This window comes from Mauremys reevesii, linkage group 2 (genome assembly GCF_016161935.1).
Source record: "Mauremys reevesii isolate NIE-2019 linkage group 2, ASM1616193v1, whole genome shotgun sequence".
NCBI classification, from domain to species: domain Eukaryota; kingdom Metazoa; phylum Chordata; order Testudines; family Geoemydidae; genus Mauremys; species Mauremys reevesii.
Genome location: NC_052624.1, coordinates 259125994 through 259153515, shown reverse-complemented (window position 1 = coordinate 259153515; position 27522 = coordinate 259125994). Strand labels below are relative to the sequence as shown.

The 27522-nt window shown below is 40.1% G+C and overlaps 1 protein-coding gene across 2 annotated transcripts in view; it reads left to right on the top strand.

Moving 5' to 3' along the window:
- The window catches only part of CSMD3 (CUB and Sushi multiple domains 3), a 1158685-nt gene that overhangs the window by 661842 nt on the left and 469321 nt on the right, over positions 1–27522 (top strand). For both annotated transcript variants that reach the window (XM_039525141.1, XM_039525140.1), the window contains 4 exons: positions 742–924; positions 2834–3160; positions 9995–10189; positions 27043–27181. In XM_039525141.1, coding sequence (XP_039381075.1) covers positions 742–924; positions 2834–3160; positions 9995–10189; positions 27043–27181 — 844 coding nt within the window. The remainder of the gene's footprint in view (positions 1–741; positions 925–2833; positions 3161–9994; positions 10190–27042; positions 27182–27522) is intronic.

Sequence of the window (27522 nt, the reverse complement as noted above, 5' to 3'; positions counted from 1 at the left end):
GTCGCCGCTTGTGTAGGGAAAGCCGCTGGTGGGCCACGGTTCACTGCTCCAGGCCAATGGGAGCTTCTGGAAGCGGCGTGGGCCGAGGGACTTACTGGCTGCTGCTTCCAGCAGCCCCCATTGGCCTGCAGCGGCGAACCGCGGACAATGGGAGCTTCGATCAGCCGGACCTGCAGATGGAGCAGGTAAACAAACCGGCCTGGCCCGCCAGGGGTTTTCCCTACACAAGCGGCGACCCCAGTTTGAGAAACACTGATTTAAACTGTATTTGGGCACAGTTGGTGCCTCAGTTTGTACAATGCCTAGCACAGTAGAGCCCTGATCTCTGTTGGGAATTGTAGGCATTGTTGTAAAACAAATAATAGTTCTCATGTGAGCAGGGGTTTGCAGGACTGGGTCCATAATGATTAAAACATATTATAACAATCACTTGTGAGGAGGTAAGGAGAGAGCACTTTGTCCCCCTCTTTATTTTTGAACAGTTTCGTGAAATGATACTTGAAGATATGATCCTGCCAAGATTCATACTTAACATTCATACCTTGATTAGGAGTTTTATGTATGGAAAGCAACTCAGATTCATGCCCTGTATATTATTAATTATTAATAATTATAAACAATGTACTGTGATATTCATTTGCTCAAAATATGTAAATTTGTTTCAGATGTGAGTTCATGGCTATGGAGAAAATGTTTGATTCCTCTAGAAATAAAATTGACATTTATTTGCCGTTTCAACAGAAATTGAAAAGGAAAGCTGTGGGGATCCTGGAACACCACTGTATGGTATCAGAGAAGGGGATGGATTTTCCAACCGGGACATTTTAAGGTTTGAGTGTCAGTTTGGATTTGAACTAATTGGAGAGAAATCCATTGTGTGTCAGGAGAACAACCAGTGGTCTGCAAATATTCCAATTTGTATTTGTGAGTACCAAATGCTTTTTTTAATGCAACATATGTTACCCTGTCCTTGAGTAATTGCTTGTGTGATTAATTGCAAAGTTAGTACAATGTAATTATTTTTCTCTGGCATGGAGAATTTACTCTTATTTAACGAAAGCTTCACAATATATATTCTATGACCACTTATGCCAAATATATATTCTATGATCACTTAAAATATTTTTTCTCTTCTTTTCTCTAGCAGTTATTAAAAGGAAGTATTATTATGTGCCTACATATAAAATGTTATTGTTAACATACTGTATTTTCTAGGAGGCTGTATATTTTATGAGTAAGACATTTTTATACTAACTATTATAAGTTGATGAAATAAATTAAATTAGAAATTGCTGAATTGCAGTCAAAGGCATTTAAATTATTTACAGATGTTTTCCATGCATTATGCATGAATATATTTTAGAGCTTAAATAATCATAGAGGTGTATATTTCAGTTGTCTATCAATAATATTATGCAGAATAAACTTCACCAATGATATATAATATATATTATGTGATGATAGACCCAGGCCAGTTGGGTACAGCAGAATAGCAGAAGGCAGATATACTGGCCACTGGATTAACAGTTTTCTGTTCCCTGACTGACCAGAGCAGGGGCTGCTCCAGGCTAATGAGAACACCTGACTCTAATTAACCTGTAAAGAGTCAGGTGAGGCCATTCAGTTAATGTGACCACCTGACTCTAATTAAGGCCCTGCTGATACTATAAAAAGGGCTTACTCCAGTCAGGCAGGAGAGTCAGGGAGCCAGAGGAGAGGAAGTGCGGCTGAAGGGCTGGTTACTAAAGACACCCTCAAACCATCGTTAAAGGAGCCCTAAGGTAAGGGTGAAGAAGGGAGAAGCAGGAGAGCTGTGGGGAAGTGGCCCAGGGAAATGTAGCAACTCTGGCAGTGAAAGGTTGGTTGCCAACAACTGCTACCATTAGGGTCCCTGGGCTGGAACCCGGAGTAGAGGGCGGGCCCGGGTTCCCCACAACTCACCACTACAGGAACATCTCCTGGAAGGGGAAGTCAGGTCCCTGTCAGGACAGGAGGCTGAACAGAGACTCTGGGAGTTCTCTCACCATCCTCCTTGCAGGCCTATGATGAAAAGGGCTCAGTAGAGTGTAACCCTGGCCCTGGAGAGAGAAGGCCTACGTGGAGGGTCACAGTGAGACACTGAGGCTAGCATAAACCGCCTAGAAGCGCAGGACCCATGGGAGCAAGGTCAGAGCTCTGCCACAACAGATATAGATTTATAGTAACCAACATATCTCTCTCTTACATTTACATTAAATATTATGGGCCAAGTATATTAAGAGCATCATCACTAACTTTCATAGTTGTAAGTTAATTTATTATTGCTTAAATGGTGTGGTTAGACATGAAATATTGTCTTGATAGCAGCAAAATAAGCCTACCCTTTCTTTGTGGCTAGTTTAATTCTTGTGCTTATGTATGAGCTACAAACGGGAATGGCAGAATTGACCTTCTGACTCTTAATGTACTCGGTGAGAGGTTTGTTCATCTAAACAGTTCCCTAAAGCAGAAAATAAGTGGTGCCAAAAGATTAAGGACTGTTGAACATGGATAAAACATGAGGACTGCTGTGGTTTCCAGAATCCTGTTACTGTTCTGTGTAGCCCGGGGTGTTGCTTTCTGCAGGAAGCCTGTAGAGACAAAAGCAGTAAGAAGATACCAAAAAAAATAATAATAAAAAAAATCAAATTGATAAGTTCTTCTCTGGCTTCTTAGCTGGTCCCAAAGACATTGGCTTTTTCAGTTGTGATAGTAAGCACGTCTTAAGGGAATTTTAGGAAGAGATAATATGAGACGATTCTTTTGAAAATAGGTTCTATTCTGTTCTCTAATTTCTTTCTCTCTCTTTTGATAGTTCCTTGCCTTTCTAATTTCACTGCACCGATGGGAACAGTTCTTTCACCTGATTACCCAGAGGGATATGGAAATAATTTAAACTGCATCTGGACAATAATCTCAGATCCAGGGAGCAGAATTCATCTCTCTTTTAATGACTTTGACTTGGAATCTCAATTTGACTTCCTTGCAGTTAAAGATGGTGACTCTCCAGATTCTCCAATACTTGGTACTTTCACTGGTGCTGAGGTTCCTTCGCATCTTACCAGCAACAGTCATATCTTGCGTTTGGAATTTCAAGCTGACCATTCAATGTCAGGACGTGGCTTTAACATCACTTATAACAGTGAGTAGTTTTTCAGTGTGGACTTGTAAAGTACATGCATCCAAATGTGTGGTTTATCTTCTCCCTGAGTACTTTGCTTGAATCCTGCTTCCCGTCTTTTTGTGTTTTGTCATAAGGTATTTCTAGACTGCAATCACTGAGATTACTGCTTGAGTAAACATTTGTGGGCTAGGTGTAATATAGTTAGCTCCAGGCCTGGACTAGTGAAACTGGTCAGTTCATGCTTCTGTATAGGCTAGCCTGCAAGGAATTACCTAGGGTTACGAGTGGCCTTGTACAGCCTGGCACTGCTGAAACTTCACACAGCTGTATCTTCACTGCTCCAGTACTCAAGCTAGCAAAAATAAAACAAGGTCGGGTAAATCTGATCAATCTGCAATCACTGCCTGTGACTGTAGTCTAGACATACCCTTAGACTGTCAGTCTGTCAGCCAGCTGGTAATACCAGGCAGGGGACAAGCTGAGACTAAATTTGCCTACTGTGCAAAACATGCTTTTTATACTGTTATCCTTCACTCCCATCCCTCCCTGTTTATCTGTTTCACCCACATCATGTCTTATCACAAATGTAGAATGTGAGCTCTGTCGTGACGACACTGTTTCCTTATTACTTGTTTGTACAGCTCCTATTACAACGGAGCCCTGATCCTTGAGGCACTCCCACCTACCACACTAATACAAATAATGTGTTAGCATAGTCTGTATTTCTTACCCTTTGTTGTATTCTGGGCTCCTTCACTACGATGTATTTCTTCTATTGCTTAAGGGCCCGATTTTGCAATCACATAGTATTGAGCCTTCTGTTTTACTACCTTGAGTAAAGCTTAAGTTCTCACATCTGAGTTGTTGTCACATAAGTAAAGCCTAAAGATACCCCATGTAAGGAAATGTTCACAGGATTGTTTCTAAGGCTCCCATACTGCAAAGACATATAAATTTTCTTAACTTTATGCATTGCAAGTTATCTTGGATCTTTTGCAGGATCCGTGTCCAAGATTGGGGTATAACCACAGTCATAACTATTAATATTTTTCGGAAGGATTTGATTTGCTTGTTTACAACTACTTCTCTGTATTAGGATTACAGCCGAAAAGGGAGATGCAGAGTGATTAGCATAGCATAACTTTTTGTTAATTATACTTTTCTCAGGGACAACAGCACTTCATTAAACATTGAGAAAGCTGATGGTTTAATATTTCAATGTCTTATAAGTATAGCAGTCAGAAAAAATGTCTATTCATAATTACCTTGCTGAAAAAGTGCTGTTTTTTGTCAACACTGAGCCTAAGCAATTAATAACAATGCGAGTTTACTGCCTGTCTGAAGTGATGCTGGTGGCGAATACCGTCACTAATAAGTTGTCAAAGTGTAATTTCACACCATTAAAGTTAGCTGTGACATATGTCATAGCAACTTGCTATATAAAATTGCTGCATTTGGTTTTCTAGCTCTTTGTATTTCAGATTGTGTCTTTCTTTGACTAATGTGTCTATTACACATCTTATTAAACCTAAATTTAAATGAGATTATTCTATTCCTAGGCATTTAAATAAAAAAGATTAATAAATTAAGTTACAATTTCTAGGTTTGTTCATATATCTGTATATTTTCCTTAAAAATACATTTGAAGTATTTGAAAGAATTGCAAGCCACCAGCAGAACATTATTGTATGTTTTTAAACTTGCAGGACTTATAACTAGCCTTAAAAACAAACAAACAAATAAAAAACACCAACTTTTCTGGGAGTCAAGCATGCCGACTTTCATTCCCCAACAATTTGTTACATTAAAGTGATGAATCCTTAAAACAGGAAAAGGCATCCTGAGAAAAGTCCATGCTATTGTATATTAATATACAAACTATCATATCATTTTTTTAGTAAAGCAGATTATGTTTGAACTCACATGGGCTCTCCTGAATTTACTGTAAGTATAATGGTGGGGGATGGAGAGAAGATTTGCTCTCTGCCAAGAGCTAGAAAAAATCCAATCTGAATAGGAACCTTTACTTTATAGAAGATTTTTCCATTATTTGTTTTTGTTTTTCCAAGTGAATAAAACTATTTTGTATCAGAGGGGTAGCGGTGTTAGTCTGGTTCTGTAAAAGCAGTAAAGAATCCTGTGGCACCTTATAGACTAACAGACGTTTTGCAGCATGAGCTTTCGTGGGTGAATACCCACTTCGTCGGATGCAAGTAGTGGAAATTTCCAGGGGCAGGTATATATAAGCAAGCAAGAAGCAAGCTAGAGATAACGAGGTTAGATCAATCAGGGAGGATGAGGTCCTGTTCTAGCAGTTGAGGTGTGAAAACCAAGGGAGGAGAAACTGCTTCTGTAGTCGGCAAGCCATTCACAGTCTTTGTTTAATCCTGAGCTGATGGTGTCAAATTTGCAGCTGAACTGAAGCTCAGCAGTTTCTCTTTGAAGTCTGGTCCTAAAGTTTTTTTGCTGAAGGGTGCAATATACAGGTTTTTGTATATTGTGTAGGAGAACACTTCAACCTCCCTGGCCACACAATAGCAGATCTTAAGGTGGCCATCCTGCAGCAAAAAAACTTTAGGACCAGACTTCAAAGAGAAACTGCTGAGCTTCAGTTCAGCTGCAAATTTGACACCATCAGCTCAGGATTAAACAAAGACTGTGAATGGCTTGCCGACTACAGAAACAGTTTCTCCTCCCTTGGTTTTCACACCTCAACTGCTAGAACAGGGCCTCATCCTCCCTGATTGATCTAACCTCGTTATCTCTAGCTTGCTTCTTGCTTGCTTATATATACCTGCCCCCAGAAATTTCCACTACTTGCAGCCGACGAAGTGGGTATTCACCCACGAAAGCTCATGCTGCAAAATGTCTGTTAGTCTATAAGGTGCCACTGGATTCTTTACTGCTTTTATAAAACTATTTTGAATCGCTAGACTATGGGCCTGGTTCTCCTCTCACTTTTACACCTCCTGTACCCTGGAATTTTTTCAATGATTTAAATGGAATTGAGCCTGATGAGAGTACAGAATCTGGGACCCTATTTTTAGACCTGTAGATATTTCATGCACTTGAGAAAGAAAACCAAACAAAACAGGATTGGAATCTCTAACCAGAAAAAAGAAAAAAAATGGTGAGAAAAGAGAGTGTTGTGATTATGATGTCCCTCAGCACATAGCAATCATTTACAGCATGTGCTGATATTATCTGAACATTTGCTCTTATATATGAAAACAATGAGAACATTACCTTAGTAACCTCTACTAAATGCATATATTGGCATATATTTTACAATAATATTGTTTAAAATAATAGTGCTTTTCTACATTTTGCAATACATTTTAAATGTCTATATTTTAACATTCTTCTTTATGGTTATGTTTAAAGTAGAATTTTTTTGGGGGGGGAGGTGCGAGGGAGAGCAGAAGGGAAGCTCTTAAGTTAGCATTATGCTTGCAAAAGACAGAAGTGAGAGCAGCCCCATATACCATGCCCCTCCCCACACCCAGACCCCTCCACTGAGCCCCAATTACCTTCACCTGGAAGCCCCTACAGAGTCCCATTGCCTTTCCACCTGGAACCCCTCCAACGAGCCTCTGTGCATCCAGATCCCCCCACACCTAGACCCCCACTGAGCTTCCTGCACCCAGATTGTCGCACACAGAATCCTCTCACCCCACACCTGGATCCCCCCACACTGAGCCTCTTCACACTTGGATTCTGCCTGGTTGAGCCTGCCTGCCCCATACCTGGTGCACCTGAAGTGTGCAGTGATCTCCCACCTTCATGCAGCCAGTGGCCTGTGCTCCCCACTGCCATGCTGGAGTCTCTGCATTTATTTATTGCCATTTAAAACTTGCAGCATTTTGCAGAATTTTAAAATATTGTGTGCAGATTTTTTTTATTTCATTTTTTTTGGTGCAGAATGCCATTAGGAGTAGTTTGTGTGTCATCTAATGCATTTGGAATCTGATACCAAGCCTGTTGAAGTCAGTGAAAAGACTCTCAATGACTTCAGTGGACTTTGAATCACGCCCCTAGAGACTGGTAGATACAAGTGATTGCCCAAAGGAATAAAGTGGGATTCACTAGGCATCAAAATGCTCAACGTCAATCAGGACCCTTGGACCAGATAAACAGAATTCCAGGGAAAACAAAGACGTTTAATTTCCCCCTGACTATTAGTTTTGATGGTCCCATATTTACAAGTCTATGCTTTGTTTCAGTCTCTGTGTGTGCATTCTCTGTGAGTTAATGGAGTGACAGAGAAAGAGAATTAATTTGGTATGTTCACTTTAAAAAGAATGGAAAAGTGTGTGTGAAATTTTTACGAAGTGAAAATTAAAGTTTGATCATTGTCCTGGTAAAACCCTCCCTTTAATTTAAGTGTATGCCTCTCCAGACAGGGATAGGGTTCTGGTCTGCAGACCTCACACCTGTGTGAGTAGTAATGCCATTTGCTACTCCAACTCTTGAAGTTCACTTTGCTTTTGGTTCGAGCATGAACCAAACCAATCTCTACAGTGGAGAATGCATTCATATCTTAATACTAGCAATTGTGGAATCCTTTTTTACTTTCTCACTTAATACCCCATATTCAGATGTCAGAGTACTGTCCTGGACAGAAGGATAAATCCCTGAAATAGCAAAATGTAATTGGTGTTATGCAGTATGTTGGCATGCCTGTGAGCATACATGTCATGAAAACCAGATCTACTATGTATACTATTGATATGTCTGAGCCTTCTTGAGGATATATTTCTCAATGTCAAATGCTGATTTAAGGATATACATCTGTGTCTGTCCTTTGTTATAGTATATAGTGCTGGGGTCATACTAATATTATAGTAAGTGAAAAAAGGTAGCAGTCAATCTCTGTACTAAAAGTACTGACTGTACATAGTTTGTTTTGGGTGAAAAAAGATCTATTTGCAATTCCCAGCAGTTCCTGCTTATTTGAATGACCTGAAGCCATACTTCTGCCATAATATCTGCACATTTTTTTTCTGTCCTTAGAACATATAACATTACTAAGGTTCAATTCAACAGGTAATATAAAACATTGTTTACACTTGCATACAAGATGGTTAAAGGGGTTTAACCAGAAGGCTGTTTGCTATTTTTCAAAATATCTTCAGTTGAAAGATACTTATGCCATGGTTTATGCTATAATCATAAATGCAAAACCTTCATGTAGATAGAAGATTTGTATACCCAAATGATCTCAGGAAATAAGATGATAGATATAGCATGAGAGCACTGATTAATTTCAAAACATTTTTTATAAATATTCACTGAAATTTTTGAATGAATTTAGTTTGCTTCCTTTTGGGTTTGTTTTCTGTGGAGAATGAATGATTTCGCAAGAATGATTGTCCAAAGTAGATTTCAAAGTTGCTTGTGTGGATATCTGTGCAGGAAGTGCTCGAACATTTATGTAAGCATGGAAGAGAGCAAAACAGTAATTTATTTTGTCCAATCACAGTTAAACAATACAGCTTACATAGTGAATACTGTCAGAGTACTGTCCATGAGAAATCCTTGCAGTGTAAAAAAATTGACCAAAAAAATCTATTTTTCAGTACAAAATAAATTCAGTGAAATTGACATCTACTTACTGGTATTTTTAGCAGGAAAAATATGGTGAATTTGATTGGATTAATTATTTGTTGCATATTATTCTCTCAGCTCTAATCTGTAGTCATGCCCATGTATTTTCCTAGTTTTGTGCCCACTCACCAATTGTTCTTTCAGGCCAATTTAATTATGTTTCTGTATAGGATGACCAGATGTCCCATTTTTATAGGGACAGTCCCATTTTTTGTGACTTTTTCTTATATAGGTGCCAATTACCCCCAAACCTCCTGTCCCGTTTTTTCACAGTTGCTATCTGTTCATCCTATTTCTGTATAAATGTGAAGTGCTGTTAGATCTTATAGCGTCAGGCTGCTTAACACTACAAGTACCTTCTCTTCAGCAAATTATCCTATCTTGCACCTCCCCTCAAACTCATCCTTCTTCAAGTACAACAAATACACAAAAGAATAATTTACAGTTAATGTTATTCAAACTGACAGACACCATGTCCAGTGTTGTCAATTTTCCACAAGAAATTGATGCTTAAAGTTGTATGTAACATTCTTCCATATAAAGAGAAGATCAAAGTAAGCCATGAATAACAACTCTGTATGTTTCCTTCTGAGGGTATGGATCTAAGGATAGTTATGCCCTCCTCTGATGTATATGTGTGTGAATGAGTGTTTTGGTGCACTCAATGTACAGTTTATTCAGTAAAAATAACAATGAGACATCCTTATTATCTCATATGGACATGTACAGAAAAATAACTCTCCTTTCTGCATTTGCCTTGTAGGTACTGCTTAGCCTTTTAATCTAAGGGCTTATCTATGCTAGAACGTTTTGCTGCTTTAATTATACGAATATAATTAAGATGGCAAACTCCATCACAGTGTGGTTGCAGCTATGCCAGTATAAAAGTCCTTTTACCAGTATGAGTTATTCCAGTTCCTGAAGCAAAAGAAGCTATGCAGAAATAAGGCACATTTATAACAGCATTACTGCTTCCACTCTAGGTCTTTTACTGGTGTAGCTATTGTAAAAAGTCATAACTCTAACCAGCAGAGTTACACTAGTATAACTTTCCTAGCGTAGACCAAGCCTAAGTTGGATGCATAGAAACTACTGTACCAATTTAAAAAAAAAAAAGCAGCTGTCATTTCAGTTAGAAACTGCACAATAGAATTTTTCCTTTCTATAGAGCCCTAAAAATGTCAACTTAGTTGTAAGGCTTTAACACATTCCTTTTTCCCCCTTTCTCTTGCTTCTGTTTTAAAGCTTTTGGACATAATGAGTGTCCTGATCCTGGAGTACCAATCAATGCACGGCGTTTTGGTGACAACTTTCAATTAGGGAGTTCAATCTCAGTCATTTGTGAAGAAGGATTTATTAAAACACAAGGAACCGAAACCATTAGCTGTATACTAATGGATGGGAAAGTAATGTGGAGTGGACCTATCCCTAGGTGTGGAGGTATGTGAATATTTATGCTATTGCTTTTCTATTTAGGATAATTTATCATTACTTCTTTAAAGTTGTCATAGGGTGAAATTTACACTTCTTCCAAAGACCAGCACAAAGACTATGCCTCAGTTAAGTCTCACTGAACCTCTGCAAAGGAGTGAATTTCATTCATTCTGAATATTTTCTAATTAGGGCAAAATAATTACAATTAGTTTCTCTAAGTCAATTTTCTTTAAAATGTATTTGAGAATTCCTGAGAGGATGACATAAATTTGCTTTAAAAAAAAAAAAAAAAAAAAAAACAGAACAAATATGCTAATAAATTGCAAATATGGATGATAGTAGCTTATGCAAATTGTCTTTAATTTTTTTCCACCTGACAAGTTGCTTATTTTTGAAATACAGTTATTTAATTTTCTTTAAAGAATGAGTTAGTCATAGTATTATTGGTAAAAACAAAAACAAAACTTGCTGAATGCATTCTTTGATAGTGATATTAGGTATTTGTTGGTAACATTTAATTTGTTTGATATTTTGATTTTAGAGTAAATGGTTAGAATTCCACTGAGGTCAATGGAGCTGCACCCATTTACACCAGTGGAGAATTTGGACTCTTATTATTTTGAATTGATAGAAGTTTTAATAACACGCATGGGTCACTACATTTTTAGTCAGATCACTGCATTATGCCTACTTCCATTTGCCTTAAAATTTCAGTTGGATACTGTACTTCTTCACTTTCTGTCCTAAACTTGTGGAGGATCTGGTTGCGAGCTATTAAATATCTGCTAGATTCCACTTCAGAGAGATCTGCATTTCATATATGGGTAAAACGACTTAAATCCCTTACCTGTCTAAGGATTATTGACACTTATTTAGAAAATGTGTATAAAGCAAAATAAAAAAAAAGCACTAAAGAAATACAAACTATTATTACATGTGGTACCTTGTTCATTTGATGTTGAAATATATATAGTAAAGAAGCAATGCAATATGGAAGCTGATTATCCTGAAACTCATTCTACAACAACTCCTACCTGAAAAAATCAATATATAAAGCTCCAGAGGCAGAAGGTCCTAACAGTGGTTGAAAGGCAGAGAAGTAACAATTCAACGAGTCATTGCTGAGCTTCTCTTCTTCCTATGCCCCTATAAGAAGGTTCTGAAGAAGGCAGAACAAAGTTTCTTGCCAATTATCACACAGTACATGCCCTGAGGAGTAGCTGATGAAGAAATTCCAAGAACAACAGGCTCCCGCATCTTTGAGCCTTCACAGACAGTCTTCAGACTAGATACAGTCCAGAGAATGTGTAGGTAGACAGTTTCCCTTTAGATTAGCAGAGCAAATGGACATAAAGAGAAGACATGAAAACAATGTTGGATCTATTGATGGTCATTGACACAACTGTCAACTGATTCAACTATGAACCTTGCCAGGGCTGGGTGGTGTGACCTTCAGGGTATTTTGTTCAGTTCTCTCAGACAGACCTCAGGGGTATTGCTCAGTTTCCCCAAAGTTCCTTTCTCTAGGCAGGGCTCTGTCCTGTCCCTTTTCTTTTTTAATGAATATATTTATCCAGTATGGGAAACTGTGAGAACTTCTGAGCTTTGATGCTAATAATACACTGACAACTTCCTGTTCCGCATCTCTGAAACCTAGCACAGACAGTGTCATTACCAAGTTACCCAATGTCTAGGAGAAATAAATGGCTAGATGGAAAACAGCTGGTTCACGTTCAACCAGCAGAGGATGTGACTTCACCCTTTGATGAAGGTTTCCGCTCTCCAACGTTCAAGGTGTTGCAATATCTGGGTCCAAATGGACTCGTCACTGTTCTTGGGCAACCAAAAAGCAACACTATTCAGAATTCTCTTCCTATCTTCCTTTTGGCCTGAAATTGTGCCTTTTCTTTTGAAGGTGGACTTAGCAACAGGCAGCAGTGGTCCCAGTACTTTTCTTGGGTTTCAAGGCTGCTTCAACATGCAGCAGTCTACTGCCTAGATCAGCTAAACCAACAAGTTCACATCATTCCAGTGCTTTGTGTGCTCTATGCTCCCTATCAGATTCAGGATCTGTCTTGAGATAGGGGTTATAAACTGCTATTCACAGCAATATCTCTACTCCAGAATGTTCGCCTCAGCAAGAGAATTCCCTCCTGATGGAGATGATGAACCCAAGTCTCGTCATCTTTACAATACCATGCTATACATATTTCCTTGTACCAGTCTACCTTCGCTAACAGTAGCCACAGAAATAGCATAGTGGCCTAGCTACCTTTCACAGGTTGAACGTACCAGAATCAGGAAATGACTTAATGTGTTTCACTGGCTTCGGTTCTCAGTAATTTGAAAATTAGGGCATTTATTTAGGTGTCTAAACTTTGACTTGGGATCTTATCTTTAGTCACTTATTTTTAAAAATCTTAGGCCAGATCTTCATTATATAGAAAGCCTTCTAACAAATTGTAATGGGATTACATACACTAATGTGAGACCCTACAATGTAAGTGTTGTCTATACACTTTCAAACACTTTTCCTTTGTCTTATAGCTTCATTCTTTCAAGAGGTGCAGTCTAAATAAGACTAGTATTCTGTGTGTGTGGGAGCACTGTTCTTCCAGTGCCTTAAATTTAATTGTTTTGCTATCATTCTGCATTCAGTTTATACTTTCCATGACAAAATAGTCAGGAATATCACCTGTATACAAATGGATTAGTTATATTAGTAAAAGTTAAGCATGTGTTTAGTGCTTTGCTGTCTAGGGATGGATTACTGAATCAGGACCTAAGAGCACTTCCTGGTGCACTGAACAGTCAGTTTAGCAGTATAAACAACAACAGAACAGGCAGTGGTAAATGGAAGACTTTAACAAACCTAAGGCTCTAGTCTACTTTTATATCCTCTTTCTTTTCAATATACAGATAATTTCTCTTCTCTCCTTCCCCTTGTCTTCTTGGGTTTTTATTCACTTGCCTCCCTGCTTTTCCCCCTTGCATCTTCCTTCTGTTTCTCTCTTTTCCCTTCTCTGTCTTCTCCATTTCTCTCTCTTTGCCCCCAAACGCTGATATCTTTGCCCTGGTCTACACTGGGGGTGAATAACGTAGCTGAAGTCGACGTACTTAGATCGACTTACCATGGTGTCTTCAGTGCAGTGAGTTGACTGCTGCTGCTCCCTCATCGACTCTGCCTGTGCCTCTCGGGGCACTGGAGTACAGGAGTCATTGGGGGAGCTCTTGGGGGTCGATTTATTGCGTCTAGACTATACACAATAAATTGATCCTTGCTGGATCAATCGCTGCCCGCCAATCTGGCGGGTAATGTAGACATACCCTTTGTTTCTGAAGAATATGCTTGAATGCAGAATACCATATAGTCTGTATAAGGTGGTCTTCTTAGCAGCAATGGTAAAGAGGGCTACCAAAGCTGATGGAAAACAATATGTGGATAAAGTACTTTTTCTTTATTTCTATTAATCTGTCCAGTCAGTTTTACATACTGTATAACTATTTGTAATGCCTACTAACCTTGAAAAGTTTATTAATTTTAACACTGACAGGAACCGTTGTAGTTCTTGGATTATGTTAATCACACATAAAACAATAATGCCATACTGATCTACTTTGTAGTTAATGGAGCTGGATGAAATTGCCAATGAAAATTAAAAGTGGAATATTCACTGTCATATCGAGAAGCTAAACTAATCTGGGAACACCTCAAAATGTCCAACCATGCACAAGGCAGACTGATGAAAGGATAATTTTAGCCACTAATTGGAACATATAATTGAATTCTGAATGGTAGGATTGCTATTGGTAGGATCACTAGTTGGAGAATTAGACATATTTTTAAAAAGTGAAGATATAGATTGAAAAAACACTCAAAAAGAGGACCTTTATAAAGCAGAATTTTGTAGCCAGTATTGCAGCTGGCATGGTGGTATATAATTGCCCAGAGTTTTGTTTTATTTTTGTAAAAAATCAGTGTTCATTATTAATCAGTTCTGTGCAATTAACACTCCAAATGCATATCTTTATTTCATACAGGATGAAATCCACTCCACTTGCCCAAATCCCAAATAAGTCACACTCTATCCAGGTGAAGGGTAGCATGGTTAGGAAGTCAATTCCACTTCTAAATCAGAGCCAGGGGATGGGGCTGCTTTTAGGCTCCCTCCCTTTCCCTTTAGCTACCTGTCTGCTATTTCAGTCAGTATAATCTGGAATAACAATTACCGTTTGACCACACCCATTGTGAAGAGGGTTGGGACCACTAGATATAAGTAAACATATACCCCATGCCTCATCACAGCCCTTTCAGCCAGCCTACATGGAGCTCATGTGGAGACACTTCCTATGTTTTGGATGCTGTGCTGGCATACCTGGGTGGCAGCTCCACATATGATCATCCTGTGTAGCTCATATGCGGGATTTATGGTACAGAGAGATTGCCCTGCTTCTCCATACCAAGGAGAAATAATATCTTGAAAAATAATCTGATGTTATGAACTACAGAGTCTGCATAGAATCACCAGTCAGATCTGGTCCCCAAATAAGTACCAATTGTGAGCACCTGTTAGCATTAGGCTTTCCTCATGCCCATATATAGAGTTCCTGTCTTATGGTTTATTGAGTACTGTTACATTCATGGCACACACACATAGAGAAGTTAGATTTAAAACATACATTTCTCTTGCTGAAAGATTGCAGCATAACTCTTCTTTATATTCCGAACAATAACAGAGAGAAACCCCAAAAGAGAGAAAAACAGGCTGTTCCCTAAAACAGAGGCACAAATCAACTCACTTTACTCTAGGCTGTCTGTCTGCAGACTGTCTGCTTCTTGACACAGAACACATACTTCCCCATAGGCTGCAAGCAGGAGCAGGACAAAAACAAAACCTGAACGTTAAAATGACAGCTTACAGTTTAAACACAGTTTTCAATACCACAATTTCCATACATGGAAATAACTTGGAATGACATTGTGGGAACTCTTAGAGCATGTTCGGAGACTCCTGTTTGATATTTTCATGTGGGCTCTCCTTTGACTATGAGATGTTTGGCTGATGGCTGCCTCTAGTTATAATATATTTCCAATATTTTAATTTTACCTGACTGATGACAGGAATAGATTTCAGTCAGCTACAAAAGGGGGTTTCAAGAAGCAACAAGCCCTAAAACTTAGTATAAAGGAGGATGGAAAAATGACCCTACTGGCGAGTTGACTAGAATGTTTTATTTTTAAAAGTTAGGCATTTGAAGATAAGCCTAGTATCTCCCTGTAGATGTGAATATGAAGGACTCCTGAGTCTTGGAGTTCAGAACACAGTGGTGGATTTCAAATTTTAAAAAAATGGAATCATGCACTGCAGGCATCAGGAAGAGACCTATGCAAGGGAGAGAGAGAGAGAGAGAATAGAATTTTTTTAAATGCCTTTATTATTCTCAGCTTCCAGGCATGAAAATAAATTACTTTGAATGTATGTAACCATACTATACTAATGCTATACTAAAAACTATACAACACTATACCATATTGTACTAAAAATACTAAATATAGCAACTGGTATTCTCTGTGTCTTTTAGAGCTAATCCTTAGTTTGAAGTTAAAATTTACAAGATTTTTTTAATGAGAAAATGCTGATTTGCACAAGTGTGACAAAGTTGAATTCTTACTGTGGTAATACATTGACTCAAGATAATACCATCTGGTGTTCCTATTTTTGTTGATTTATTTTTCAGTTTATAGGCTCCATATGTGTTATGAATATGCATGCATGGTAATATGCACTAAAATGTAGTAAAAATTCAAGATAGTGTTAACCCTTTGGTTGTTGATGTCCTTAGGCATTTAAAAGACACACTGTTTTGGCTGATAAAGTAGAAAGAGGAAGGCAGCATAAGGTTTAGGATCTAAACATAAGGAGTCAAATCTTTAATTTATCACTAAGAGTAAAACTGCAATGCAGTAATAAAATAATTTAAAATTAAAGACTAAAAATTATTTAGGCACAGTTCTCAAAACTATGTAATTTTGAACTTAGTACAGAATTTACAAAATGCTCTTGCTCATCAAGAAACTATTTTATCTTTGTTAGACACATATGGACATTTAATTAGATTACAGTGTTTAGGGTTTGTATCCTGCTGCAGTTGGGACCTTTGTCATTGACATAGGAAAAAGATAGGACCCTATGTTCTTCAAAACATAAAATGTCTTTTTGACAGTAGTTTATCATTTTAGCATGGGAACTTCCCAATTTCTTTAGGAACATTAGAATATAAACATAAGCATCATGCCTTATGCCCTCCAATTCTTGTGTTATAAAAAACAATATACCTCCTTTATAGTGAAGAGATCAAGAAGGTGATAGAATCTTTGAAAAACTTTTACAAAACAGAGCTGTGTAGGTTAATATGTATCATGTCATCTAATCATGAAAAATATATAACTTATAAGGAGCATGAATAGAAATAATCACTGCACAGATATAAAAAACTTGAGCACTCATGGAGGAAGAAGGAAAACATTGCATTGGTACACATGTGGCAGAATCTTAGTAGAGAGCCAAGACCTATAAAAATGTGCAACAAGACTTTCCAATCCCTTGGCAGTATAAAATGAAGTGTAGCACTCTCCACTTTTGTGGATGGCACTGGCTGCGTAAATATTCACTGAAACTGTAATATTTTGACACAGTATGGTGCAGCTTTTTTTCTGCTAATAAGTTTACTTCTGTCTGTCTTATCTAATTAGGTACTAATATGACCTCCATCACCATATTATATGAGAGCTTTCCAGTAATTAAAAATAGGAGTAAGAGTAATAATATATTTATCTCCCCTCCCCCCGAGTGTAGGTAAAATAGCTTAATTAGTTCATAGGCCATTTGTTTTCTTGGTGTATGGGTGTAATTAATTATTGCTCACTGCAGCATTAATCTACTATAAGTTTTCCTTTGTAGCTTAGGGTCGCGACCAACTCACAATGCAATCAGTGGAAGTCTTTCTATTGACTTTATTACAAATTAAATTGAACCTTTAATTAAACTCTAGAATAAATACAGTAGCATTTTAGTTATGTCCATACTCCTCCAAAGTTACCTCAAACCACTTCCTATCTTTTGTTTTGGAAATGCCTATGGAAACATCCTACTAACAAGTCATAAGTGTTAGCTTATGTGTAGAAAATAAGAGGCAGGTTTAGTTGTTGCATTTTTCAGCAAATCATGCAAGCTGTAGAACATATGACAACATTGTTTGCTACATTTTGCTCAGTGAAAACTTTATTCACCAAAAAAACAAAATAAGAGATTAAACATGTATATATGATTGGCCCAGAAGGACATTTGTTTATAAATGTGTAATGGGTCAAACAAGAAAAGTTGTGGATACTGATTTTGGTGGTGGAAAGCTCAACCTTCACTTTACAAAGTGAACATTTCAGTGTTGGATTATTTTTTTCTTTATTTAAACTCCTTACTGGGACATAATGGATAGTAGATAGCATAATATATGTCCATCATAGAGCTCAAGAGCAGGCCAGTGAAGCCAGAGCAGAAGATATTTTTTCGGTGTTGACAATAGCATGGTAGGAACCCACTCCACATTGCCTGAACATGCGTGGTGAAATCTCACCAGGTCATTTGAATAATCAGCTTAGGAAAGTGGCCTACAAAGGGTAAGTAATGAGGTATAAAGTTTAAATGAAGGGATTCTCCTTCAGAATATATGATTAGCTCCTGAGGATGCAGATCTTAGGAAACTTTTGAAGCTCATGGAAGCAAATTTTGGCTAGATCAAAACTTTAATTAGCAACTAAGCAAGAAGGTTGCTATATAGCAGTAAATCTGTCACTTGTTTATAGTTCTGTTGGCCCCAAGAATAATGTGAACATGTTCACTGGAACAAACAAAAAAATTAGTTAACTAAATGTTTACTTAAACAAATTGCATTTACCTAAGGACTTTGTAAATTCCCCCCACCCCACCTCTGAGGCTGGCTGTTTATGCTGCATTTTAACTCTAGTAAAAGTGCAAGCTTCCAACTCTTAGCAATCAAACTATGAAGAATTATACACAGATTTCCCCAGGGTATTGGCATATAAGTGTGAGGTTAATTGTTGCTTGATCACCTCCACAACTCTCCTGGCAAAATTCCCCTAACATAATTAGTTCAGCAATCATTTATGTAATACCGCTAGGAGTGCTGGGATAGGTTTATTTTGACTTTTTTATTAAATAAGGTAAATTTGGTGTTTTATTATTGAAGAGCTTCCTAGCGGCTATAGTGAGCATTTGTCTTCAGCCCTGAGAGTGCACTACCACAAAGCTGTACTATGCAAAAGGGGATGCACAGGGAAGGGATTGTGATCCAGAGAGTTACAGGTCTTTCGCTCTGGGATGAAATAATTTACTGTAGTTCTGAAAAAAAGGTACAGCTTTCTTCCCCCATGGCACTCGGTGAGTTCTTCTGGCTGACATGTTCTGGGAGCTTGTGTAAGCTTGTCTGCTTGCTTGTGCAAGTCACTGGTCAGCAGGTCTTATGTCCCCCTTTGTGCCTCACCTACAGAAGATGTGAAAAAGATTGTTAGAAAAATTTCCATCAAAACTGTTTTACAACAGAAGATTGGGTTTTTGTCAAAATGAAGGTTTTCATCAAAACATTTAACTTTTTGTTAGAAAAAAAATAAAAATAAATCAGTGTTAATGTTTTCCAACCACCTGTTGACATTTTCTGTAAACAAACAAAAATATTTCTTGACCAGCTCTAAATGTGAGTCTGTTACAGCCACCAGCTATAGAGCTTGGCTCTTTAATTCATGCTGTAGAGAAACAAGGAGAAATTAGGCATCTAACTGCTACATCAAGCGCCTACAGTGCAACATTTAGGCACCACTGGCATTCACAAATCTCCCCTCTATGGCCACCTACTCCTGTAGGTGACTAACATCTCTAGGCACATAAGTTTCCACTGGCAAAATCTCTAGGCACCTAAATTTTTGCATGCACAAAGCTACCTAAGTCCTGACAGTGCTGAGCAGCTCGGCACCTAACTCAACTGAGCCCCAGTGGGATTCACAAATTAGGCATTGACTTGGACCCAACGGCAAAATCAGCACAGATATGCATGGAATTAAGTGGCAGTCTGCAAATTTTATTACACTTTAACACAGGGGAGGGGTGCTACCTGCCCATTACTCATACGTTCCTATACTAGGCGCTTACTTGGTTCCAGTGCAGAAGTTATGGTACATTCCTTACCATATAATGTATAACACAAAGTAAGCTCTCCCCAGGATTCAGCTGTGAGTCATAGCACTCTCTCTTCCACCCCCACAAGGGGCACAGAGAGGGTGCAGTAGGGTGGGGACCTTGGCCTGCATGGGCCAAAAGGAACTCAGCCCACAAGATCTGATCCTATCACATGACCCCAAGGCCTAACACCAAAATCCCAGGACTGTTACATTTGGGAACCGTTCATTTTAGTCTCTTACCCTCACAGGAAACTGTGACAGGGGGCACCAGCAACTTGCATGGTTGCTTCCTTCCCAAACATGCCACCTGGTATCAGAGCACCGGCTTAATCCAGGCCTGCACATGCTATAGCCATATGTCAGCACTTCCATCTGACAGGTGTATGCCATCATCCCTGATAACCTCCAGCCGATTGTAATGGATGTCCCTATATGTTATCACTGAACCCTTATCCAGGAATGTCTTGGTGACCTCCTTATTTACTTTCTTTGTAGCCTTGTCCACATGGGCTGGGTATCCTCCAAGCCTTTGCCTGTCGGAGTGCAGAAGTGACATGAGCTGAACCCACTGCATGCCTCTCCTGGATGCAAACAGTGTCAGCTCAAAGCTAAGCTGAGATCCGGCTGCCATTCTGTCTGCTCTCTTGTGGGCATAATGCACTATAGGGTGCCCACAAATCCAAACATTGCATATTCTCTGGGTAGCTTCTGAAACAAACAAGCACATTGGGTTAGTTACATTTTGCCATTCCCTGCTATCTTTTCATTGGTACAGATGCAAATCCTGTAACACTTTGATTTTCAGGGTCCTGTAGCGTGCACCTGCTGCAGGCAAAAAACCCTGGGCAGTCGCTGACATCGCTGTGCTGATACTGAAGGAATGAGTACTGAATTTATATGAGTCAAGGTTTTTCTCAGTACCATGCTGAATTGGTACCTTGCCAGGAAGCTACCATCACCGTGTGTGAGCAGCAGGCCTGGCTGCAGGCTCCGGATTTTTAGTGAGGCTCTTGTTGCGTTTAAAGGGCACAAGCGCTTGTCTTCACATTCCTTCACTACCTCATAAGCCCCTCTTCCCTTCTGGTTTCATTGAGTACCGTAAGTGCAGAGACACCACTCCTGTAGATACTTGCACATCTCTTATGCTTAATGCATGTTGGGAACTGTCCACAGCTGCCATATGAGCCAATTCACTCACTCTCAAAGCCCTAAGGAAGGCAACAAAAAATGGTGCTTTAAATAACAGGTCCTCCCTCCCATAGCTACGGCCTCAGCAGAGCCTTTGACAGTTCTATAAGGGCTTGCAGTGTTATGGGTAACCTGACATCCCTCTGGCACCCTGTCCTCCTGGACCACCCTTCTAAGTCTTCCTTCATTTCCCTGGTCAATCTGATAAAATAGTGGGGGTTTCGTTCTAGAGGAGGCAGATGCCAGATGAGCACAAAATGCCTGACCAGGAGCCACAACCCGACATGCTAAGTTTAGGTGCCCCATGATCACCTGTAGTTCCCTCAAAATAATTTTCTTAGGAGATCTCAAAATGGCAATCAGTGGCATGGCCAATTCGAACTTCTCTGTAAGCAACCTAGAAACCCTGAACTATGTCCAGTTCGATGTCTAGGTATGTTGAACTATGGGCAGGGTTCTCTGTTTTTTCTGTGGTGAAGGGAAGCCCAAGACACTTGGCTAGGTTCTGAAATTCCTGAAGCATGTACTCACAGTTGCTTGTTTCTAATCTTCCTGCACATAAGAAGACATCAAGATTGTCGTGAGACTGACCTATATCACACAGTGCTCTATCACCCAGTCTAACATGGAGCTGCATCTTTCCAAAGCGGTACATGACACTGAGCATGGTTTTATCAAAACAGCAGTGGCCTTTAAACTGAAATCCAAGCAAGTTAAAGTCCCTGGGATGCACTGGAAGCAAGTGGAATGCAATTGATGTTGAATTTTGCTAACATCGCTCCTGGGCTACATTCCCTAACCATCGCTACTGCAGCATCAAGTGATGAGTGTCTCACCGAACACAGCTGGGGTCAATATAATCATTTTACTGATGAGCCTGGGGGTCAGACTGGTGATGGATAAGCTTTTATTCCCCCTTCACCTTCTTTGGTACCACACCCGGGGGACACATGCAATTCTGGCATTGTAATGTATGGGAAGGGACTTGCCACTCTCCCTGCTGCCATCTCCCAGGTAACCTTTGCCCTTTTTCTATGCTTAAAGCCTTTAGAGGACTTCAAGTTCTCAGCCCAAGAGCTGAACCTCTCATATGGGATTTGAAAAGAGTCCAAAAATCCATTTCATAAATAAACTATGGCTTTTTCCCCCATAGAGTAGTCCAGTAACAAATTCCATAACCCTGTATCTTAATTGGAGAAAAGAACCGTTTCTGTGGTTACTGCCTCCTTGGGTAGCATCTCTTGAAGAACTGGGACCTTGCAGATTCCCTTTCCCACAGCCCTGTTGGAATTGCCCTTCACCCCCATAACAGGAGAGTGCATTATCCTTCAGCAGTACTTGTACCTGCCTTTGGTACAAAAAACATTTCCTATCATCAATTCAAAGTACACACTGACTTTCATATGCATATTTTGAAATTGAGGTTTTGTCACTGGCAACCCACTGTCTGTGAATGCCAGCTGGGCGGCGTGATGAGGAGTCATACGTCCAGCCAAAGTCCCTGGTCTCTTTTATTCCTGGTGTCTCTGCCACCCTCTATTTAAATTCTCTGTTATACCTTAACTGTTCTATCCCACCATATGTAGCATAAGCCCTCACTATGAAATTCTCATACTTGAGGAAAGAAATACACCTCTTGGGGCTTCTCATACAAAATATACTTGCAAAAGGCTGCCAACCAGTTCAAGAGTTTGTGGGACAAAGGATGGGGGAGAGCAGTTTTCCTAGAGCTGGTTCTGGCAGGGCAGGGCAGCCCAGGGAAACAGAGCCAGGACCCTCCCCAGCAGCCATAGCAGCACCACCTGACCTCCACCCCCTCCCCTTTGAGCAGGAAGAGTGCGGGGGGATATGGCAACAAACCCAGCTCCAGCAGGGTCATTCTGTGGCCCCTGGGCTTCCCCCTGCCAACAAGAGCAGGAATGGGGGAGAGGAGGCCACGGTTGCAGGCCTGACCAGGGCTACACCGCTTTGGGTCCTGGCAACTCCAGTGGCCCCTGTCCATGCAGCCCTCAGCCTCCCCATCATCCCCACAAACAGAGAGGGTGGTGGCATCAGTATGGAATTGGTTCCTATGGGGACTCCTTCTCAAACACCAGCCAGGAGTCTGCATGGACAGAGGCAACCATGGCCTCCTCTCCCCCATCCCTGCACTTGTTGGCAGGGGGAAGTCCAGGGGCCACAGAATGACCAGAGCCTACAAGTGGTGGAGCGCAGAGGTACAACCCCTGCAGTGGGGCAGACACCCCCCACACACCAGTGCAGATTCTCTGTCCCTGGGGAGAGGGGCACCATAATCCTTACTAGCCTCCTTCTGCATCTTGAAGACTATTGTTGTGGCTGCTGGAAGCTGGTGAGTAACCCTTTTTCTGCTGGAACAGACAGGAAAGAGACTGCATATGGCCCCTGTGCTGGTGTAAATCCTGGGTGCTGGGGAATGCTGGCCAATCAGAATCCCGGTCCCCTTGCTGGACAATGGATGCCAGAGACTCCCAGGGGGAGCAGCTGCCTATTGTTCCTTTGCTAGTGTCTCCCTCCCTTGCTACAGGCACTGTCTCCCTTTCACTGCCAGCCACAGCAGGTTCCCCAGCTGTCAATGCTGGTGGGTGGGATTTCCTTCACTTGTTTGCCTGCAGGGCCTGACCCAATATGTGTGCTCAGAGCTCACCTAATAGCACACCTACCGAGCTGAGCCCCTCACAAAACACATGTGACGGCAAGGTGGTACTGCTTGTGCCTCCCTTATATCTAATTAGGCTGATGCTTAGAGTCCCTAGCTGGGATATTGCCAACCCAGGTTCAATTCCCTGCTCTGAATCAGGCAGAGGAGGGTTTGAATCAAAATCTCCAACTTTCTGGGTGAGTGCTCTAGTCACTGGGAGACTGGATATAAGGGTGGCACCACATTGTTACCTCCTCCTTTGTTTTGTTTTGTTTTATGAGAAAGGGCTGGCCTCGCTTAGTTATCTAACTCCAGGAGCGGGTTCATGGCTGCTAATCCTGAGCAGAGATAGGTATCTACCATAGACCTGGAGTTAGGTACCAAACTTCCCTTGAGGAGTTCCACTTAGACTATATCTCTCACCTTGATATTCCTGCAGGCTAGTTTACATGACTCTGCTCAATGTGCTGTCTTCTGTGAATCATTTTTTTTAGATGCCTAATTCCCCCAATACATTGTATAGGGAGACTGGGCATCTAACTCAGGATTCTGAATTCCAGTAGGCAGCAGGGGGCCTAAAAATTTAGGTGCTTCAACACATAATTCCTCTTGTGAATCCGATCCTCATACTGTCAATCCTTGGCATGGTGGGCATCACATGGGGTGCGTGGAACAGCAGTAACACAAAGGCTACACTCCAGAAGGGATTCACAACTGCAATCCAAGTAGCTCTAATGTGGCTGCACATGGACTGGGTGGCCTTACATGTCTGTGTAGCTCTGTTAGGGCCAGTGACAACCTGCTCCTACATTATTATTCCCCACCTCACCCCCATTTTCTCTGCAGTAGGCCTTTACCTTTCAAGGTCTCATGTTCCGAGCAAGGAGGGCTTAGATTTAACTCCCTTCAAAGGTCATGAAATCACTGCTCAGCAAAAAAGCACACACCAAAGAACTGGATACAGCTGCCTACACTGTCATTCTCCCAGCCACTTGTACAGTACTTTGGCCTCTGGTTAATCCGTTTTAATTTAAAATAATGAAAAAAAAATGTCCCAACTCTGCAGCAAGTGCTACCTAATCAGTGGCTGGGTTCACTCAAGGCTATCAAGCTTTTCAGTCAAACACTGTAAGAGAAATTTCATCCCTGAAATAAGGAACTCAAATAACTTCCTTGAGAATGCAGCATTATAATAAAGAAAAATTAAAATCTCAGCCTGTTACTTTATGGAGAGAAATACATAGCGACCAGTTGCCTCTTTGACCATGTTTTCTGCAGAGCAAAGCGTTTTTTACTTCATTAATATTTTTTTCTAAAAGGTTAAAACAGGTGCATAATACATGCTTGGTTCACCACATTGTATATGCATATAATTCATAACTGTCCTAGCATTACAGTATCCATTCTGAAGTGCTGGAATGACATTGTTATTTTTATCTATTTCTAAAATGTTAATATTGCTAGCAATAGAATTGCAACTTGTCTAGGATTTTAGAAATTTCACTGAATTAATTTCTATATAGAGAGAATATTAGCTTCCCACAAAACAAATAATAAAAAAGCACACAAGCAGCTCTGCAGCAGTGATTTTTTCCCCCTAGAAGTATATAGGGGAAGATGTTCTCATTTAAGGCCTTTACAATACTAGTGGACTGGTGAGGTGGAGAGAGCTTCCTCTTTGTTTCTTGCTCTGTTTTTTTTTTTCCTCCCACAGATTCCTTCCGTCATTCTTTTTTAATTTTGGTGTCAGGGAAAGAAACTTGATTTTTGTAGCACATGTAGTAATGAGTGCCTCTCAGAAGGTGTACAGATCAGGGTTGGACAATTAGGTAACCAAAGGTTTTGGATTTGTATCAGATGCATACACTAGATGAAACTTTGAATTCTCTGAAACTGAACAGACTTTTTAGGACAGTGGTTCCCAAACTTCTCCTGTTGTGACCGCCCTTCCCAGTAATGGAATCTGTCTATGCCTCCCCTCCATTACTGCACCGTAGGCTCAGCAGAGGAGCTTGGGATGAAGGCTCAGCTGGGGAATGAACTAGGGATGGGGGAGGAGCTGGGGCTAGAGACAGAGCTGGCCTGGGGGCAGAGAGAGAATGAGGGTAGAGCTGAGCTGGGTGTGGAGCAGGGAGCATATTGAAGCTGTGGCTTGGGCCGGAGCAGGGCTTAGAGTGGAGCTGCGGCTGGGGCCAGAGCTGGGCTGGGGCCAGAGCGGGGCTGGGTGCCGTTCCACCCCCGTCCCCATGGGGGCTGGCCCAAGCCCCACAGCATGATCCCCCAAAATCTTCCTCTGTGCCCCCTAGGGAGGTGCACCCCATAGTTTGGGGACCACTGTTGTAGGGACATTTCTGGCACATCTGCTTCCAGTGAAAGTTGGGGAAAAAATCTTAAAAGCTGCCTTTCCTGTATGATATTTTGTTTCTTCCTGATCTAGTTATGGGTAAACACCACAATTACAGTCATTTCAGAACCATAAGGCTTCAATATAAGAAGTATATGAACATTCTGGGTAATGTTTATTTTTCTAAGGAGCACTGGCCATTGATAGCTGTATAGCTTCTTTTCTCCTCCTCCTTTTCTCTGGTTGATTGCCAGAAGGGAATTTTGGACCAGGAAAGCACTGGAGATTTTGAGCATAGCCTCTTTATATTTTTTCTCTGACTAGCTAATAAAGCTCACTGCTGTGCTAAGATATTGGAGGTACCTAGCTCCTGGTATAGGAAGAGAGCAGCCATAACACGCCTAACAGAATGAGCACTGTGGTTTCCACTGCTGTAGCATTTCATAGACTTAAAATGGGGGTAGGAAGTAGCTTTCACATCTGTGGAATCAAAGATGATGATATAATGTAATGGTCTGTCAGCCTTGGAAGTTCCTTTTTGCTGGATTGACCCCAATTGTTAATTAATATTACTGTTTTTATATGTGGTACGCATGGACATTTGTTCGGTAACTATGGTGAACTGTAATTTAAACTTTATAATTAATAGCTAGATTATTGCCATGATTGAAATGTCATCAAGCCACTGTAAAGCCTTAATTATAAACTCTCACTTTGAATTATGTTGACTCTAATGTAGCTTCTTTTTCTTAAACCACATGCACTCAGTTGTATCTGAGAATAATAATACTTATATTTACAGCTACAAAATGCTTTACAAATCCTTAGCTACTCTTTATAACATCCCCATGAGGTTCATAAGTATCCCCCTTTTACACATGGGAAATTTGCTCCACAGAAAAATCAAGCGACTTGCTCAAGTTACATAGGTCAAGTGTCAGCTGGAATTGATATTCGGCAGGTTCTACCATGTCCAGATCAGATATTTTAAAGACTCAATCCAAGCTTCTCTATATCCTTTTCAAAATCTATAGTTATATTAATAAGGTCAAACTAATAAGATATATTTTAAAGTAGTGCTTTCTGATTTTCTGTTCTTGTCTATAGGATGATAGACTGTATTTATTATACTAAAATGTAATAATCATTGTCAATGTTTACAGCACATATATGATTTTGCTTTTTTAGGCTTTGATCCTGCATTGAGCTCTGTGTGGGTCACCCCATGTGCATTACAAAGTTTACTGTAGGCTTGGGGCCTAGGATATTGCAGGGGGTGGGGAACCTTAAACATCTTGCTATAATAATAATAACTTTAGGAAGCAGTGTGAATTCTGTTTTAATAATGGTGATGATGTTAATCTACAACCTGTAAAATCTCCATTATTATATTCTTTCTATCATTTTGTTTTTAGCTCCATGTGGTGGGCATTTTTCATCTCCCAGTGGAGTAATCCTCTCTCCAGGCTGGCCTGGGTACTATAAAGACTCCTTGAATTGTGAGTGGGTGATTGAAGCTGAACCAGGACACTCTATCAAAATTACATTTGAAAGGTCTTGACAAATGTTTTTCTTATTTGATATATTTTTTCCCAATTTTACTCATAACCAGGAGTTATTTTCTGTGTCATAAAGTTCATTTACAGTTTGACTGGAGTAGTTGGGGATTTTGCCTTATTGGGTGGGATTTTCAAAAGCAACAAAGTGCCTTTAGAGCATAAATTCTGTTGGCTTTTAATGGAAATTGTGCTCCTCAGTCACCTTTTGAAAATCCCTCTTTTTGTTGTTAATTTTAGCCTGTCTGCCCCAATTTAAACTTTTCATGTATCTAAATATGTTAATTTTTTGCTGATAACATGTTACTACTGTTGAGCTTTTCTTTTATAGGGATGTTT